This window comes from Rosa chinensis, chromosome 7 (assembly GCF_002994745.2).
Source record: "Rosa chinensis cultivar Old Blush chromosome 7, RchiOBHm-V2, whole genome shotgun sequence".
Taxonomy (NCBI): domain Eukaryota; kingdom Viridiplantae; phylum Streptophyta; class Magnoliopsida; order Rosales; family Rosaceae; genus Rosa; species Rosa chinensis.
This window is the reverse complement of record NC_037094.1, coordinates 50,414,828-50,434,960: the sequence shown is the minus strand read 5'-3', so window position 1 is coordinate 50,434,960 and position 20,133 is coordinate 50,414,828. Positions and strand designations below refer to the sequence as shown.

The 20,133-nt window shown below is 37.2% G+C and overlaps 2 protein-coding genes and 1 long non-coding RNA gene across 5 annotated transcripts; 2 read left to right on the top strand and 1 right to left on the bottom strand.

The window, feature by feature from the left end:
• Positions 1-2,133: 2,133 nt before the first annotated feature.
• On the top strand, positions 2,134-4,913 carry LOC121050373. Its single transcript, XM_040510076.1, has 2 exons — positions 2,134-3,726; positions 4,663-4,913. The coding sequence occupies exons 1-2, from the start codon at positions 3,126-3,128 to the stop codon at positions 4,890-4,892; spliced, it is 831 nt and encodes a 276-aa protein (XP_040366010.1). The 5' UTR covers positions 2,134-3,125; the 3' UTR covers positions 4,893-4,913.
• LOC112178095 lies at positions 4,733-6,590 on the bottom strand. The gene is made up of 3 exons (XM_040510077.1): positions 5,636-6,590; positions 5,422-5,530; positions 4,733-4,868 (listed from the first exon to the last, which is right to left on the bottom strand). The coding sequence occupies exons 1-3, from the start codon at positions 6,333-6,335 to the stop codon at positions 4,865-4,867; spliced, it is 813 nt and encodes a 270-aa protein (XP_040366011.1). The 5' UTR covers positions 6,336-6,590; the 3' UTR covers positions 4,733-4,864.
• Positions 6,591-7,489: 899 nt separating this feature from the next.
• LOC112176142 lies at positions 7,490-11,777 on the top strand. 3 transcript variants are annotated; one of them, XR_005803029.1, is made up of 5 exons: positions 7,490-7,871; positions 8,381-8,539; positions 8,800-8,935; positions 9,806-9,877; positions 11,481-11,777. It is a non-coding gene; the product is annotated as an uncharacterized LOC112176142 (long non-coding RNA). The 3 variants fall into 3 exon arrangements; XR_005803030.1 differs by having other exon boundaries at positions 11,518-11,776; XR_002926820.2 differs by lacking the exon at positions 11,481-11,777 and having other exon boundaries at positions 7,495-7,871; positions 9,806-10,795.
• The last annotated feature ends 8,356 nt before the right edge of the window (positions 11,778-20,133 follow it).

Here is a 20,133-nt window from a genome sequence, read left to right as displayed (position 1 = left end):
GAGTCATCGTTCCCTATTAGGAATAGACTACAAGGGAATATATTGTTGTAACTACTTACCTTATATATGTTGTGTAGTACAGTAATACACAATAGTTGTAGTACGATTGTAATACGTTTATATACACCACAGAATGGGTGTAATAAATTATCAGAAAATTCATTCTCTGAATCTTGTGATATTTGACTTTGTGTACATAGATAATGTCAAATCAATCAATCTCCAATTTTGATTATTTGGTTCCCAAGAAATCCTCACATGTCTACTAATGTTGCCTAGCATGTTTATTGGTTGTAGGGAAAAGTATACCTTCCAAAACAAACAAGGTGGAGGAAATAAAATTCAAAAAAATTGACCATTACATGTGATCAAGGAGGGGATATATGGGTATGGTAAAAAAATTACATGTTTTCGTCATCGTTTCGGCTGCGATCCAAGTGGTCAACCCTAAACCCTAATTACCCGTCAAACTAAAACTCTCGTAACCACTCTATCGCAACTTATTTTCTTGATCCGTCAGCGCTCATACTCTCGTGAAGATGAGGTGTATCAAGTTATCAACCCATGAAAAAAATTGGGGACGTTTATCTTCCCGAGATTCGGCTCTCCTTAGGGAAGCATATGCCTATAATAGGTTGACTCCTTTGATCAATATGAAAACGAAGGCCGATCTGGTTAAATTTTTTTACATGGTACTTATTGATGCGCATTATGTACATAGATAATATCAAATCTATCAATTTCAAATTTAATAATTTGGATTGCAAAAAATCTTTATATATCTACTAATGTTGTCTAGCATGTTTATTGGTTTTAGGAAAAAATATACCTTCCAAAATGAACAAGGTGGAGGAAAATTCAGAAAATTCGACCGTTAGATGTGGTTGAGGAGGGGATATAAGGCTATGGTAAAAAAATTACAGGTTTTAGTCATCATTTTGGCCGCGATCCACGTGGTCAACCGTAAACCCCAATTACCCATTAAACTAATAAAACGCTTGCAACCACTCCCTCACAATTTATTTTCTTGATCCATCAGCTCTCGCACTCTTGTGGGGACGAGGTGTATGAACTCATTTAAAAAATTCGGGACCTTTATCTCTATGTGAGTCGGCTTTCCTTAGGGAAGCATAAGCCTATAATAGGTTGACTCCTTTGATCAATATGAACATGAAGGCCGATCGGGCTAATTTTTTTACACAGTACCTATTAATGCGCGTTGTGTACATAAATAATATCAAATCTATCAATTTCCAATTTTGATTATGTGGATCGGAAAAAAAATCCTTATATGCCTACTAATGTTGTTTAGCATGTTTATTGGTTGTAGGAAAAAGTATGCCTCCCAAAATGAACAAGGTGGAGTAAATAAAATTTGAAAAATTCGACCATTAGATGTGATCAAGGAGGGGATATACGGCCATGGTAAAAAATTTATATGTTTTCATCACCGTTTCGGCCTCCATCCATGTAGTCAACCCTAAACCCTAGTTACCCATCAAACTAAAACGCTCGTAATCACTCCCTCGCAACTTATTTTCTTGATCCATCAGCGATCACATTCTCGTAGAGCTGAGGTTTATCAACCCATGTAAAAAATTCGGGACATTTTTCTCCCCGTGATTCGACGGATGCATAAGCCTATATTGGTTTGATTCCTTTAATCTATATGAAAATGAATGTCAATCGGGTTAATTTTTTTTTACACAGTACTTATTAATGCACTTTAAATTCATTGGTAATATCAAATCTATCAAGTTTCAGTTTTGGGTTTGGGGATCACTCGAAATATCTATGTGCGTACTAGTGTTGTATAACTTTTACATTGCTTATACAGTGATGTGGACTTTTCAAAAATAACGAGGAAGAAGATATTGAATTTTTTCAAACCAACCATTGGATGAGTTTAATGAAATATTTTATATATTTTGTAAAAAAAATCAATCTATTTCATCATTGTTTTGATTTCGATTTATATGGTCAATTGATGACACCTTAATAACACTATATTTATTAGTTACATTCCTCTAAGAGTAACTCTATCAAGATAAAAGACTTTGCGGAAACCGACCATTGGATGTCATGGTTGAGATATTTTATGCTCATTTTCAAAATATTATCTATTTTCGACTTTATTTCAATAACAATCCACTCGGTCAACCACAATATCTTCATTAACTCTAAACACTAAAACACGTTTTGGCAATCCATCATGAATACTATAACAGCACTTTTTATGACCAATTCTCATATGTGTATTTATTTATGCATAATGTGTATTTGTTTTGTATCAACTTCTTCGACCACCTCCATAAACCCCGTGGAATCATTGTCAATCTCCTCCATAAACCCATCAAATCCGCTCGAAATTCAACTTTGAAGTCCATGTATTCTAATTTCTAAATCAAATACGATCTGGCTTCACTCTCGGCTCCGAGTCCTTGCACGGCGACGGGGAGATGACGAAGTGGGAGGGGTATAGATTTGCCGCCGGAATCAGATAGAATCTCGGCGGTGCCGGTGATGGTTTGGGCGGAGGAGAGGAGGAGATGGGAGATTTGATTTGTGCTAATTGCGAAACTGTTGATGAACAGATGAAGACTTTGAACTAGATTTACCATGGAAGAGCTAAACTCTGATCAAGGAGGAGATGAGTTTGCCATTGATGGATAGTTACCCCTCCTCCATCAGTTTCTACCTCTCAACCTCGGTCCCACTTCTTGTTTCACAAACTCACTCTAACGTTAACGACATGCTCACAATAACAGGAAATGGAAGGCCATGGTTGCTCCGGACCCACTCAGCCAGAAAACAACGGTGAAGATGCCCATGTGGAAATCCACCCCGGGTGGATAGTAGAATTTTCCTTCACGAGCCTCCAAATTATGCTTTTGAGTATGTCTCTGATCTCATTGATTCCTGCACTAGAGAATGGATACCTGCTGCCATTCATTCTATCTTTTCACCTGAGATAGCACGACAGGTCCTATGCATCCCTCTTAGTTGCAGAAACATGGCAGATAAATTGATTTGGAGTCCTGAAAAGAAAGGCTTTTATTCAGTGAAAACAGCTTATTGGATTGCTAGAGCTTCTGTTCTTGAAAATGTTGTAGTATCTACCTCTCATGGCAATCCATTCCAAGAACTTTGGAGGAACATTTGGAAAGCACAAGTACCTGAGAAAGTTAAAATCTGCATTTGGAGAGCTTGTAGTAATTTGCTGCCTACTAGAGGAAAACTTCAATCCAAGGGCTATACCGGGGACCTCGATCAACTGCCTCCTATGTACACACAAGTATGAGGACACTTCTCATGTCTTCTGCCAATGTCTGATTGCCACTTCAGTCCTCACAGCACCTCCATTCAGTCTTGGCAGAAGCTTGTTGCCAAATATTGATTTTTGGGAATGGATGTTGGATCATGCATTAAACCTCAAGCAAAGGTATGTTTGGAAAACTAATGACTATGGTCTTTGTGGAAAAACTGAAACAATGTGGCAGAATACTTCTCAACCTGCTCATGAGTTGGTGTTGAGTTCCTTGGCTTGGTTAGATGAATTCTGCAAAGCTAGAAATGTGGAGAAGACAAATGTGGCTCGCACTAAACCATCATGGCAACCACCAGCTTCTTGCCAAGCATTTCCACAAGGTGGAGTTGGAGGCGTCCTCAGAGACAACACAGGTAGATTTCATGCAGCTTTTGCAATCTCTGTGAGCTGTGTAGCTTCTGCAAAACACACAGAACTCCTAGCTATCAAGGAGGGACTGGCACTACTCCAAACCTCACAGACTGGTAAAGTAGTCATCGAATCTGACTGTCTTGAAGCAGTTAAGAATATAGCAAATGCGCATGATACACATAGTGTTGAAGCAGCTGTAATTTATTGATGACGTTCGAGTGGCCCTATGTGCTTTACCTAGTGTCACAGTGCAGCATGCTCCTAGTGCTTGTAGAGTAGCCCACCGCCTAGCTAGTATGGCATATGAAGCTAGGACTAGATCAGTCTGGTACAATCAAAGCACTAGAAGATATTCCGGATGTTCTGAATTATGATTGTAACCAATCTTGAAGTATTAATGAATGAAGCACTGTTTTGATTAAAAAAAAAAAAAAAAATTCTCATTTGAAGTAGGTAAAGCCATACCCCTTAATTTCAGTTTCAAAAACCAATTTTGGAAGCCGAAAGCCATACTCCTTAATCACAGCTGACACAATAATGGAAGACCATTTTGGAAATCACAAGACCCTTAATCCTAGCTGACTTTGATTAATCTGCAAATGATCAATTTGGCACACTACCTATTGTAAAAGTACAAAACAGAAGCAATTGATAAACCCATGATTTTGCAGCAATTGAAGGACCATCAGACTTTTGTGAAAGATATGAAATGCATGTGTTTACCTAAGCCATGAAGATAAAAAGAGTTCTTCAGACTTGGTCTTCGACAAGACAGTAAGACAACACAATGAAGCAGAAAATTGCAATTAACTAAACAAAATGATCTTTAGATTTGGTCTTCTTAATGGGTAGAGTTTTGTTAAAAGAAGGAATGCCAATATAGTATTAATGCTAACAACAGTCGGTCCTAGCTCGTGTATTTCCCTAAAAATAGATTCTCAGACTCAGCTAGCCAAACATTATATAGACTGAGAGCATCTTTCCCTTGATATTTTTCTTATCCTCTGATCTCTCTCTCTGGGACACTTTTTTTGTAGACTTTTTGAGTTGTTCCGTGTCTAGCTTGTGTAGTGTTATCAAATTCAGAAAACATTATCTTCAAAATAGAATCTTTGTCTATGCCTTCATGTGTGTTGCGTACATGTCTTTGTGCCTTGAGATGATAGATGACTGTGGAGAGTTGTTCTATCTGAAATTGAAGAAGGAGGTTTAAATTCATCTTTTGGAATCAGTACCAAAGCAAGAAATAGAGCTGAAATTCTGGATTGGGTCTAGTTAATTTTAGCTCTGTAAGTTCTTTATGTACTGACTTTTATAGTGGATTAATTTGTTACCGGAATAGTGCCCAGAATTGTTTTTCTTTTCTAAGAGTTTTAGTGTCAACCAAAATTATAGACTTAATTGTATGGCTGAGAAAAGAGAATGCTTTTGACAAAGTTCATACATGACTGTAAAAACCTGTTAATAAAATTCATCAAAAACTTAGGGCTTATATATGAGTTGTCACCATTAAGAAGAGAATGAACAAAGATAAATGATTAAAAGCATTAATAAGCCCGGTCTAAAACTAAAAGTTGTTCACTGAATTACTGTTGAACATAAACTGCAAGACTGAGAAAATGGAGTAGGGTAGAGAGTTAATGAATAAGAAATTTTAAGACTTGATAACTATGTACATATATATTGATCAAAGACTACACAAGTTGATTCAAGTGTAAATCAAAAACTCAAAGAACACTCACAGAAAGCAGATTAACAAGGACAAAGCAAAGCTGGTCATACTGATCTTGATCTCATTCCTCTTCCCTGCTATTGCTATTGCTCTTGCTATTGGCTTTGGGTGATCTGATCCTGAATGACAAGAGATGCATTAAATCTTAAGGCTGGAATTAAATCCTTCACCAAAACATTATGCCATTATTCTATCAACATTGTTCCAATTTGAACCACCCATACCACGAATACGATCCTGCAATTCTTCCTTTGGAAAATACTCAGTGATCGATTGCACACTTGGTAACACCCTCTTATCATTCTTTCCCTTTCTCAGCCTTTTCGAGTTTATGTCTTCGAAACCTTCATCGCCTGCTTGTTCGATTTCAGAGTAGCACCTCTTCTTGCTCTTCAATTTCAATTTCAATTTCAAATCCTGTTTCTGATCATCATGAAGTGGGTCTGGGTTTACAACAATACCAGAATCAGGGGAAACAGAGCAAGAATAAGAAGCAATACCTGTAGTGGCAGAGACGCAGCGTTTGAATTTGATGATGATCCTCTGCTTCTGATTCTGATTCTGCTTTTGCATCCCTCTAGATCCAACAATACCAGAATCAGGGGAAACAGAGCAAGAATAAGAAGCAATACCTGTAGTGGCAGAGACGCAGCGTTTGAATTTGATGATGATCCTCTGCTTCTGATTCTGATTCTGCTTTTGCATCCCTCTAGATCCAGATCTCTTCTTTTTGGGAAAACCAAGTGAGAATGCTGCTTCTGGTTTGTTCCTATTCATCATCAACTCCTTCAAAACCATCTGGGTCAGAAGCACTTGTTGCTCAGATGGGTCGGTGGCCATGGCTTTCACATCATCAACCATTTTCAAGAAAGACCCACAAAGCCTGGTCTCATTTTTCCTCAAATCTTCAATCGTGATCACCATCTTCCTCCTCCGCTAACTCCTAAACCCTAATTCCTTTATTCGTCTTCTTTTCTCAGAGAAAAAATTGATCCCCAAAGATTGAATCTTTAGTCAAGATTACAAGTGGGTATCGGAGATTGAACAAAAATCGGAATTGGGTATTCGCCAACAACTATAGGGACAAATTGATTTTGGGGTTAGGGTTTGCAAATTGCAAGGGGTAGAAGGAGATGGAGTAGAGTTTCTAATTGTAGGAAATTTGGATTATTTATCCTAATCCTCGGCGGATTCACACGCTTAGCCTAACCGCGTTTTCCTTCACTTCCTATGCTTAATTGCAACGGCTACATTTTTTAAAATAATTATTATTATTTTCCTTTCTTTTCTTTTTTTAGAATGGTGAATAATTATTTTCTTAAAAATAAATAATATCCAAATGGAAAAGGAAGTAAACTTTATCTAATTTATTGAGTGGTTTCATAATTAATATTAGAACAAAACACACCCGATATGGGTGTGAATAATTATTCATTAGCATGGGGAGGTTTTTTTTTTTTTTTTTTCAAGAGTGTGTGAGGAGGTAGTTAAAAGTAGTGGGGAGTTTCTACTACTTTTATTTTAATTTTGTTTTTATTTTTATTTTATAAATTGAATTTATTATCCTTATTGATTATTTCTGATTCAAAGTTTTTTAATATATGAAAGGTAAATTGGTAAAAAAAATCAGTTATGAAGAGCAAGCTTTCTTCTCTTAATAATTGTATAGATTAAATAGCTCTGGAAAAGCTTTTTTCAAAATAAGTGGGGAGTTAATACAGATAGCGGGGATTTATGTCTTAGATGAAATGCACATAGTGGGTAAGTAGGAAGTTATTTGCAGATAAGTAAATTATTGTTTAGGGTAATGATGGAAAAAGTCATATTAGAGTGTGAAATGATAAAAAAGTCACCTAGTTTCCCCCTTGATAAAAAAATCCATAATGAATTGTTAGTAATATTAATTTAGTTCTTGTGAATAATGAAGTGATGTTAAAAAATGTCCGTTTTTAATTTTTTTATTTTTATTTCGATTATGCCCTCAAATACATGTTTGGAGAGAGAAGGGACAATGATAAAAGAGGTCACGTTAAAGTACTTTATGATAATCCAGTCATCACAAATGTCCTCCTGCCACTAGAGTTAAACTTAATTACAAAAACTGTCACCGTTGGCTCTCTCTCCCTCCCTTCTGTTCAGATTCAACCCTTTACCAAAATCTCTCTCTCTCTCTCTCTCTCTCTCTCTCTCTCTCTCCACAAACCCTTACCATCCCAACCTCCTTGACCGCGACTCCTTGAGACCTTCCTCGACTTCTTCGACTCGGCGCCCTTCACCATCGATCTCTCCTTCGAGTGGATCCTCGACTCCCGTGACTCCGACGCCGATCAGTTCAAGCTCATTGATCGCGCCCTGCAGTTGGGATTGGTGCTCCTCGAGGCCGGTAAGAGCTTGGCGAGACGACGAGCCTCCAAGAACAACTCCATCTCCTGGGCTCTCCCTCAAGACCTCAGCATCAAGGTAAGCCCAGTTTTTATTGTTGAAGTAAAATTTGAACTGTAATTGTTGCCGGAAACTGGTTTGATCGTGTTAGTTTTTGGGCATTCTGATTCTTTAGTTTTGATGTTGCACTTTGCCGTTTTCAGTAGCAAACTTGCATGACTAATCTTCGTGCTAATAGAGATGATCGTATAGATCATTTCGAGGTTTCGAAAGAGTTAGTTTTTTCATTTTGAAAGGATGAAGTTGCCTTTTTCTTTTTATTTACTTCGGTGTTAGTTTTTCAGGATTCTTTTACAATTTAGTTGTGAGGCACAAATAGATTTTTGGTATGTGTGAATTTCTTATCACTAATTTTCGTCTTAATGGAAATGATAAGATGGATACTTGGATAGTTTTGAGGTTCCGTTAATTTGTTATTCATTGTGGTGATTATAAGAATCTTTAGCATCATTTGTGCATGTGGAACTACTTAGTTTATCAATAATCAGATAGAAAGTGCATTATCTGAGAAATGTGGTGATATGCAGGTCTTTTCCATGCCCCATACTCAAAGCATATGCTATCCTGCAGCTACTTATTCAATGTTTAATAAATGTGCCATGCGAATATTGACTTGACAACAGTTGTCCTAAAAGTTAACAATGGAGTAGTTTCCACAATGATACACAAACAGGGAAAGCTCTTGAGTAAGTTTTTATTTGCAGCCAAGAAGTTTTTGGAACTTCATACTCGATAATATTTTTGTGCATGTGAAAGCTGTGGTGAACATTTTTGGTTTACATTTGATCTTTTAGCTTCCTCATTTCACCTGTATTTACAAATTGTTTTTCAATTTTGGAGGTGCAGTGCATTATTTCTCATTTGTAGTAATGCTACTTTGAGGATATGATACTCTCATTTTGATTGTATCTTTGATTTTGTATATCTGATTTAATTTTGATTACAGGTTGTGGCTCAAAAACTGAAGGAGGCAGAAATTACCGAGCAAGACTCCCTTCTGGTTCCACTTTCCTCTTCTAGTTGACCTCTCCTCCTCCTCCGGCAACGATGACTTCAGGAACTGGAATGCCGACTTCGTCAAGGTTGACCAGGCCACCCTTTTTGATCTCATCCTAGTCCGTATTACTACTTTAATCCTATTACTGCTAGTTTCTCGTTTATCGTGGACATTGATACTCTTTAATTCACTTAGGGTCTCATGTAATTTTATAAGAATTTTGTTGTTTGATCATGAAAAATTGATTAGGATTGATTTTCTTAGATTTTAGGACATTCGGTTCTCGATGAATTGTTGAATAAATTTCTTGATAATAGCTCATATGCATAGCATGATTAGTGATTTCAATATATATATATATATATATATATATATATATATATATATATACACACACACATACACACCGCCGCAAATTTTATAGGAATGTAGGACAGTTTAGTTGTATGTAATTGATGAGCACTAGTCCTTTGATTTGTTGAGATGTGCAGTGTGAAAATGTTGTTATTATGATCAATTAGGTTTGTTATTATGATATCACTTTATTGCTTTGAAGGTTGAATTTTCTTTTCATGGGCATTAGTTGGAAACTTTGTTGAATACTGTAACATAAGTGAAGGAAGAAATATGAGTCTGTACTGTATCTCTAGCATGATTTACAATTAGTCAATCAATGTAATTTTTTTTTGGAGCTATCATTACTTAGCAGCACACTAATGCTGGCTGCAAAAAGAATTCAAATTGAAGACCTCGGAAGTCGGAAGTTGTACTTCTTGACCTCAAGGTTATTAAGAAGTTATGTGCATCATTTTCAAGAGGATGCATTCATTGAAATAGGAGAAAAATGTTGTGCAGTAGTGGAAGAAGTGAATGGCTTTAATAAATTATCTTGTATTACCAACATCTATATATACATATACAATTATGCATCCAATGGACTGTATTGATTTAACAGGAATTCTGGCATTGACAATTTACGAGCATCTACATAAGGAATTTGAAGCTACACGGGCTTTTCAAACTCCAGGTAGCTCTGAATAGATTTTATGCTAAATGCTTCATTTTAAAGGTACAGTTGCATCTAGCTTTCGGTCATCATGGTAAGTTTTTCTTTATTTGCTTAAGTGGTTTCTAAAAGCATTTAGAGGTAAATTCTTGGGTGTGGAAACTATAGACCTGCATCTTCTGTGAATTGTAGCGGTTTTAAGTTGAACTCAACCATGATCAGGTTGTGATATCTAAGTTGATAATGAGTCTCGTGGGTTACTGTGTGATTGTCTAATAAAACCCGCTCTAAAATTTGTTGTTCTTGTTATGTGGCATGTGCTAATCGTAGAACTAAGTGTCAAATTTGTTGTCACTGGCCAAGTCACTAGCCAGTTACTGATCATATCCTATGTTAATTACAAGTCAGTAACCAAGTCACTGCCAATCGCATGTCACCTGCCAAGTCACTGTTATATCTATGTCATTGACTTTGTCACATTGCATATTACTGACCATGTCACTGTGATACACAAGTCACTGGCCAAATCACATTGTATGTCACTGACATATTTTGAAAATTTCAAATCATTATTATATCCTGGTCACTAGCCAAGTAACTATTACAAGAAGAAATCTCACTAGCCATGTCATTGATAGAGGTGGCAAACGGGCCACTAAGCACGAGCACGGCACGGGCCCGACACTCTTAAAAGAGGCTTGGCACGGTCCAAGCCCATTAGTCGACCTACACGACCCGAGCACGTTAGAATAATGGGCCGGGTTGGGCCTATGAATATTGGCCCATTGGCCCGGTCTGGCCTGAGCACAACAAATTGTGGGATGGCCCGTTACAAATACAAAATTTCATTTTTTAAAAAAAAATATTTAAAAACCACAATGATGAGATTTGAATATTAGACCTCTTTATTTAAAATCTCATGACAATTCCACCAATGCTATTTCTTTATATTGTCAAAATAGTGAAATAAAATATTATATCCTTGTTTTGACATAAAGTATTTTTTCTAATCTCATAATAATACAACTATAGAATGAAGGAAAGAATAATATGATACTAAATCTTCATTATATTAATAAAGATTAATCTCACAATAATATACTACAAGCAATATATTTTGTGTTATTTTTTTCTTTCTTTCTTGTAGACTACAAGTTGTAGTTGAATATAAAAAATATTAGAAAACTAATCTTAAAATGCTAAGATTAAGAAAAATTATTGTAGAACTTAATTTATTTTAATTTTATAAATAGTTAAATAAAATTAATTTTTATTTATTCAAATTAAGATTTTAAAATCGTGCTTTATAGTGGGTAGACACGAACACGGCCCGTTTATTGACCCGGCACGAGCACGGTCCTGCACGATATGGGCTCGGGCCATGGGCCGGACCGGGCTTAATGTTTAAGTAAATGGGCCGGCCCAAGCACCGCATGAAGCACGACTAGGCCCGCTTAAAATGGGCCGGATCGGCCTGTTTGCCACCTCTAGTCACTGATCATATAACTATCAAAGTCACTAATGATCTACAAGAAGAAATCTCGTAAGTATACAACACTTAAAAATGTCACTTTATTGTTGTACTGTTTAAATTCATTGACTTGAATTTTTTTATGGCTAACAGATTGGATTGTGAAATTTTAAAGATGTTTTTTTGAAAGGGGGGCGGATTCCAAAGAAACTTAGCAAGAAGGATATTTTGCAATATAGAGCTCATATAATCAAGACATTTGCGGAACATAAGCATAGTTGGATCTCTACTAATTCAGAGTTTTAGAAAAATTTTTAGGGCTTAGATTGGCCAATTGTAAACTCTAGCTTACTAAATCAATTAGTTTTTTATATCTTTTTATGATGTCACTGTTATGTACGTATAGCTTTCCTTAATACAACATTATATTTATAGATCTTTTACAGCACATTCAAATTTTAGGCATCTTTCGAATTCACCAAATCAGTATCATTGACCATGTCCAATATTGATCACAAGTCAGTAGATAAGTCACTGGCTAAGTCACTGTTAACTTCAAATCACTGATCATGTTACTGTTATACACATTTCATTGACCAAGTTACTGGCCAAGTCACTGTTAACCTCAAATCACTGACCATGTCACTATTATACACATTTCATTGACCAAGTTACTGGCCAAGTCACATTGAATGTCACTGATCAAGTCACTAGCCAGCCCAGGCTTCTAGTTAGTGAGGTCACTGACCATTTCACTGATTATGTAACAGTCAATGTCACTGATAAACAAGTCACTGTTAAACTCGAGTTACTTGCCAAGTCACTGATAAACAAGTCACTTGCCAAGTCACTGTTAAGCTCAAGATACTGGCCACATCACTGTTAACCTCAAGTCACTGGCCATGTCATTGTTAACCTCAAGTCACTAGCCATGTTACAGTCTTGAGGTTACTGGCCAAGTCATTGTTAACCTGAAGTCACTGGCTATGTCACAGTCATGAACATGTCACTGTTAATCATTGGTCAAATCACTATTAACCTGAAGTCACTGGCCAGTGAAGTCATGGGTCGAGCCAAGTCCCTAGTTAATGAGGTCACTGGCCAAGTCATTGTTAATCTCAAGTCATTGGCCATGTCACTGTCCATTGAAGTCACTGACTATGTTATTGGCCAAGTTGCAGTCACTTACTATGTCGCTATCAATCCTCGGCCAAGTCACTAACCATGTCACTGCAAATACCTGATAAAGTCACTGTTAACCTCTGACAAAGTTCACTGACCATGTTACTAGCCAAGTTGCATGTCACTTACCATGTCATTGTTATACATGCCACCGATCATGTCACTATCAATCCCTAACCAAGTCACTGTCAATTCTTGACCAAGCTACTGGCCATGCCATGAGCTATGTCACTGGCCAAGTTATTGTATGTTAATCTCAAGTCACCGATAAAGTCACTGACCATGCCACTAGCCAAGTTGTATGTCACTCACCATGTCATTGTTATACACGTTACTGATTATGTCACTATCAATCTCTGACCAAGTTACTGGTCATGTCACAAGCAATGTCACTGGAGAAGTTATTGTTTCTCTCAAGTCATCGACAAAGTGGATCATGTCACTAGCCAAGTTGCATGTCACTTACCATGTCATTGTTATACACGTCCTGACCATGATACTGTCAATTCCTAGCCAAGTTGCTGTCAATTTGAAATTATAAGTCGAATATGATATAATTATTTCTGTATTTGATTATAAAACAAAACAATTCGACTCCAACTTTTAATTTGACTAAAGATTTAAAGCTTTTTTGAGTGGAGATGATACATGACTGTCTTTAAAATTTAGTTTGATACTGTAACATGGCCAGTGACATAGCCTACTTATGTAACTGACCGTGTAACTGATCATGTAACTGGCCATGTAACTGATCTTGTAACTGACCATGTAACTAAACATATAACATGTAACTGACGATGTAACTGACTATGTAACCGATCATGTCACTGACAATCCTTTTTATGTAACTGACCATGTCACTAGTCAAGTTGTATGTCAGTTACCATGTCATTGATATACACATCCATGACTATGGCATTGTCAATTCCTGGCTAAGTCACTGTCAATCCCTGACCAAGTTACTGGTCATATCATAGGCTCTGTCACTGGCGAAGTTATTGTTTAACCTTGCCACTGGCTATGTCCAATATTGATCAAGTCACTGACCATGTCACTGAAATTGGCATGTCACTAGCCATGTCATATTTCATGTCATTGGATAAGTCACTAGCCACGTAGACAAATCACTGGCCATGTCACTGAAATTGGCAAGTTACTTGCAAAGTCACTGACCATGTCATATTGCATGTCACTGACAAAAACAAAATCCATCCTGATCAGTTTTTGGTTCTCAAAGACAAAAATCATATATTTTAAACATGATGTTAATGCATCAAATCAAAAGGCTGCTTTATCTGCCAAAGACAAGATTTTTATATTTTATTTTATTTTTTATAACGTTATTGTGTATAACAAATATATGCAGCACCACCTCAAATAATCTTCAATCCGTGGGATATATGTATGAACACAATAATTAAGAGATTTGTAATACACATGCACCTAAATATGGAGATCTATAGATCTTTATAACGTCAATACTAAGGACAAATATGGGGGAAAACACTTTTGAATACCCTGTATTTGGAAACTTCAACCTTATTCTGAAACAAAATCAACAGGTTGTCCCCTATGCAAGATGCATGAGCCTTACAGAACTTTGGTATCAAAATGTGATGATGTTATTCGTGAACCAGGCAAGTAGGTCGGATTAAGAAGAGTCTTGATATAAAATCACATGAACCTCTTGGAAAAAGTTGTTAATCCCTTCATCATTACGGGAGTCATAAAGCAGCATAAGTCGTGTACGTCTCACTTGTTCCAAATAAACCATAAATGATAAATATGCTTGCTTCCAACTTCATTCCAACTAGACTACACCAATCTTAATCTCAGCACATAGAAATGCTCAAAACTGAGTGGGAAGTAAAGAATGATACAAAAATCCATAGAAGAAGGCCTTTACATTTCAATTTACAAGATCGTTTCCAAGAGGCATCATTTTTAGTTCTAAATGTAAAAGCATATGCAAGAGGGGAAATTGATTGAGCTTGTTGTCAATCAATTCAATTCTACATAGGCCTTTTTTTTCCAACCAAAACTGTGGTTTCTTCCAGCTTTGTCTTTTTTTTTTTGTAAACAAGCCTTCAACCAACTCATTCGACAATCATGATGGTGTAATAACTATTCAAAGAACAAAAAATGAATACACTAAACAACTTGAAGCATGTTCTGCTCTGACAACCACCATCTAATTAACACTATTGAATAACATAAGCCCAGAAAGTGATAGGTAGATATTCAAGAGGACTACAACAGTTAAAAGTTAAAAGACAAGTGATACTAGGCAATACATAAAACTGTATGTGGGTTAAAGTCAAAGATCATGTCTTTAACCCACCCAGAATCTAGTATAATAATTCTGTCACGACCTGATAAAATTTTAGAACAATTTGAGCACAAAATTACAGACAGGGCCAAAACTGAGAGAAAATGGCGTACCTTCATAGGCATGTGAGGCTAGAGTTTTCGTTCAAGTAATCAAAATGGTTTACTCACATGTAAGTTTTCAAATTTGTCGATGAAATCATTATAATAGCTTGAGAATTCTTCCTGCACACAATAGGTAAAATTAGAAGAGGTAGAAGAATCATCTCTAGCATAATACAGCCCCTAGAACTGTTTTGTTTTAACATCAAACAAAAGTTTTAGTCATAACAACTCAGATAATTTTGAATAACACAATTCTAACAGGTTCAAGAAGTTCAACTTGCTTTAAAATGGAAGGAAATATATGCAATGCCCACCTTATTCATCCCATCTTGTTTCTCTATCCCTATCACATCAAAATAGATTTGCCCAAGCAATATTGCTTTAACCTAAGCAATCAGGAATTCTATACTAAATAGCAAAACTGACAACTCAACTACACATGTTCTTCCACTTCAATTTACTTCGAGTACTAAAATACCGTATCCGAGGTGCAATCATGTTTCAATTTTCAGTGAGTAGAATACACTAAACATCAATTTCTCAAACAATTTTATGAAATGCACAATTACGAAGAAGCACGATAATAGAATTGATTCAAACAGCAGAGGCCCACCTTCTTTACATCCAATCTCTTCAACTTGGGAACCTCTTTAAGAAATCGAGCCTTGGTCCGGCCATTCAAAGCAACTGCAGATGCCGTGCTTTTCTCTTTTGAAGAAAGCCCTACTTTCTGTAGATCAAAATTACTCAAAATTCATTCTCAATTTGAAAAATATGACCAAATCATAACTAAAATTCTAGTCAATTTCAAAGAGATTCGAAATTCTGAACTCTTAAAGAGATTTCATCACTCCAAAATACAGAGTTTGAATCTGAAAGAAACTGAGAAAGAGACTGAACTTAAAGAGCAGTTTCAATGTCGGACTCGACAGTAGATTAGAGACACAGAAGGCATCGTCGCCGAAAATGTTAGAGTCCTTCTACTTGTCGACATTGTATCGGTCATACTTGTTGCAGATCTCGGTGAAGGCATCGTCGCCGAAGACATTAGAGTCCTTCCATTCTCGCCGATGGCGGCATGTTTCGGAGGATCAGGCCAAAGAAACCGATCAAAATAGTTTGAGATCTCGAGAGTGAGAGAGAAAACGACCGTGAATTTTTTTCTTGAAGGAACTTTATCTCCGACCTCTGGTTCAACCTGAGGAAAGTCAAAAGTGATGTAGATAATGCAATGAGATTAACAGAGAGGAAAGAGGGGAAGGATGAGGAGGAATTAGATATGAAGATTCTCTCTCCAAACATGTATTGGAGGGCAGAATTAAAATAAAATAAAAAAATTAAAAACTGACTTTTTTTAACATCACTTCATTAGTCATAAGGACTAAATTAATATTACTAACAATTCATTATGGATCTTTTTATCAAGTGAGAAACTAGGTGACATTTTTATCATTTCACACTCTAATATGACATTTTCCATCATTACCCTAAACAATAATTTACTTATTTGTAGATAACTTCCCACTTACCCACTATGTGCATTTCATCTAAGACAAAACTTTCCGCTATCTGTATTAACTCCCCACTTATTTTGAAAAAAGCTTTTCCATAACTATTTAATCTATAGAATTATTAAGAGAAGAAAGCTTGCTCTTCATAAGTGATTTTTTTTTACCAATTTACCTTTCATATATTAAAAAACTTTGAATCTGAAATAATCAATAAGGATAATAAAGTCAATTTATTAAAAAAAAATTAAAATAAAAGTAGTAGAAACTCCCCACTACTTTTAACTACCTCCCCACACACTCTTGAAAAAAAAAAAACCTCCCAATGCTAGTTAATAATTATTCACATCCATATCGGGTGTGTTTTGTTCTAATATTAATTATGAAACCACTCAAGAAATTAGATAAAGTTTCAAACCGAGACATAATTGTGTTCTCCCAAAATCCTTCATCTCAAACTCGGATTTCAAGTGTTCAGCGGTTTCCCTTAACTCTTTAAGGGCTTCTAATTAAGATCTTGTCCAACATGAACCGCGATAGAATCCAAAACTTGTTATGGAAACGCGCGGGTATATTCCTTCCCAATCAAGTAGTCACTTTAGAGAGCGTTTCAACCTTATTGCAAACGCGCTCCATGTCTAGAGCCACTTGACTTGGGTAAATGAAGTTCACCATGAACCTTCATATATATTCCGTATCTAAATCCCCATAGAGATACGTAGTGACCACATTCGTAAGCTGCATGTTCAGTTATTCGGAAACTACCAAAGTGACAGGGTAGTGGAGTGCAATGACATCCATTACGAGAGAATGTGTCTTATCGTAGTCAATTCCAAGGCATATTGTGAGAAGCCTTGTGCCATAAGGCTGGATTGCCATCTTTTTTTCATCACGCTTTCTGACGAAGACCCATTGGTCAATAGGTTTTATGTTAGGAGGTGTTGGCATCACTGGCTCAAAAACCTTCCTCTTCGTTAGAGAATCCAACTTAACCTGGATCGCATTATTCCATTTAGGCCAAATTTCTCTATGTTGGCATTCATTCATCAATGGAGCGTGGTTCGATATCATCAGACTCAACAAACTCATGCGCAACTACATCATCAATTATGATGGAGTTTCTATCCCACGTCTCATGTACACTAGTGTAATTTTCATAGAGCTCTATATTCTCAGGAATAGGTTCTAACGTTGAGACGTCCCCCAACGATAACCCTAACCCGGAAGATTCTCATGAGACGGATTTTGAGTGTCGATGATCAAAGGATTTGGTTGTGCCAAAGCATCCTTCGAACCCACGGGCCTCCGACGCATCGTAACTGGGGCCATGGCCTGTAACGCCATAGTGCTACTCTCTTTGGTGTTGGCGCCATGCCTACCTCAATGTAGGGTGGCGCTATGTCCTCTCGTAGGGATGTACTTCCTTGCAGGCATGTTTGCAGCATATTTGTGTGATCTCGTCATTTTAACAGGGATCGAGATGAGACATAGTAGGGACAGGCCACGACAATTCCTGTCGTTCCTGTTGAAAATCCGTGTTCTTATCTCCTCTTAACGACGGGAAGACTGTCTCATCAAAGTGACAACCCGCAAATCTAGCGGTAATGAGATCGCCTTGCAAGGGCATTAAGTAGCAGACGATTGTTGGAGTCTTAAATCCAACGTCGTTACCCATTCGTATGTAAGGACCCATTATAGAGTGTTGCGGTAAAGCAATTGGCACATGGCACACTCAAATTTGCATAAGTACGATACTTGTACCCAGTCACTAGCTGTAACGCAGAGGTAGATTGAGTGGCACTGGGTCATAGACAAATCAGCATAGCTGCATGCGATATTGCATCACCCCAAGGGAATATAAGGAAATTAGTGTGCATCACCAATGTCCAGACTACCATCGTAGTCGTTTCCGTGAGGCCAATTGGGTGTGTTCATGAGAATATAATGTCCAACATTAGTCCCAATGCAATAACCATCGAAAGTCTTCGATGTAAACTCTCTAGCATTGTCAAGTCTAATTGACGGAAGAGGATGATCTGGGGAGTGAGCCCGTTGTCATATGATATGTGCTAGGAGTGTAGCATAAGCAGCATTACAAGTGGACAATGGCACAACGCGTGGACAGCGTGTTTGCATGTCAACCAACATCATGAGATATTTAAACGTCTGCAAGTTGGTTGAATCAGTCCATAGAATCCCCATGGGTTCTATGTAAGAACAGAATGAGTACTTTCATATCCTTTGCATAGGACGGTCTCAGTCCTAACTTCCCTAAGGAACGGGCTTAGTAAAGCGAGCGAGAGGCCTTAGAATCAACCAATGAGGATTTTGGTTTGGGCTAAGTGTTTGAAACGCTATTTGAAGCAAAATTGGTGATTGCAACATCACCTGGGGCGTCATCACCATGATTGACGCCATCCATGGCATCATGGATAGGGACTGTGCCAGCCCTAGGCTGGTGGTGGACGGCGACAGTGCAAGAGGCAGCAGCGGCGATCACACTTAGTCCAAGAATCAACCTTTGACTCATGCTTCATTTCGCTCGAGAGAATGGATGTCCGTGTGAAATCTTTTGTAGACGAATCATCATATCATGACTAGGATGATCTATCCTGTCGTGACAAAGCCAATATGTGTCAAAATCCAAGAGATCTTCTCTCATAACTTTATTGGATTTAATAGCTCAAATAGTGACATAGAGTCCACTAGAGAGACACATAAACTTGTCTAAGATGCGCATTTGTTCGCAATCGTTAGAGGCATTGGAAAGGAACTCATTTCCGTTCTCTACATGCATTTTCGCATGGAATTAGTTGGCTATTCATAGGTGCGATTCGCCCTAGTAGCGTAGAGAGTTTCTATGACAGTAATCAAGGTGCCATTTGGCAAGTGGAACATGGGCTATTCCATGTCCTTGAATTAATACTGATGACCCAACCATCGTAGTCACAAAGTAATATGCTCACAATCAAAATTGAGTTTAATACTGATGACCCAGCCATCGTAGTCACAAAGTAATATGCTCACAATCAAAATTGAGTTTAATACTGATGACCCAGCCATCGTAGTCACAAAGTAATATGCTCACAATCAAAATTGAGTCATAATGAAAAGAACTCGAAATTTTATTCATAAGCCAACGGAGTCACATCATTGTCTCTTTGACTAAAGAAAATCTAATCCAAAATGCTAGCTAATGCAAAACAACGGTAGTCGTCTAACTGCTTTTGGTAATTTCAAAATGAATGTGACCAGGTGAGTAAAGAGATGTCGGTGGAGCAAGGCTCGCTTAAGCACTACTAATCTCAGAACCTTCCTAGACATCACACTTACTTTCGGGTGAGCCTATTTTGAAGAAAGACTAAACCATTGGCATTTACTACAAAAATATATGGCAATTGCCTATTACATCTCTTTGGAAAATAAAAAGACTTAAACAAAATTGGCGATCTATTGATCCCGACCAGATTTGTAGTCTTCAACCCTTCACTCTAGATCATCTTCCTGATCTTCTTGTTTCATATAGTGAGCTTCTCTTGCTTCACAATATGCTTTGTAGGCGGTGACAATTTCTTCAGCTCTACAAATGTGTGCCCAATGATCAGACACTCCACATCGAGAACATACATCTCTTTGCTCAAACTCCATTGATTGAGGTGCTTTGAAAGCGTCATTTAGATGGC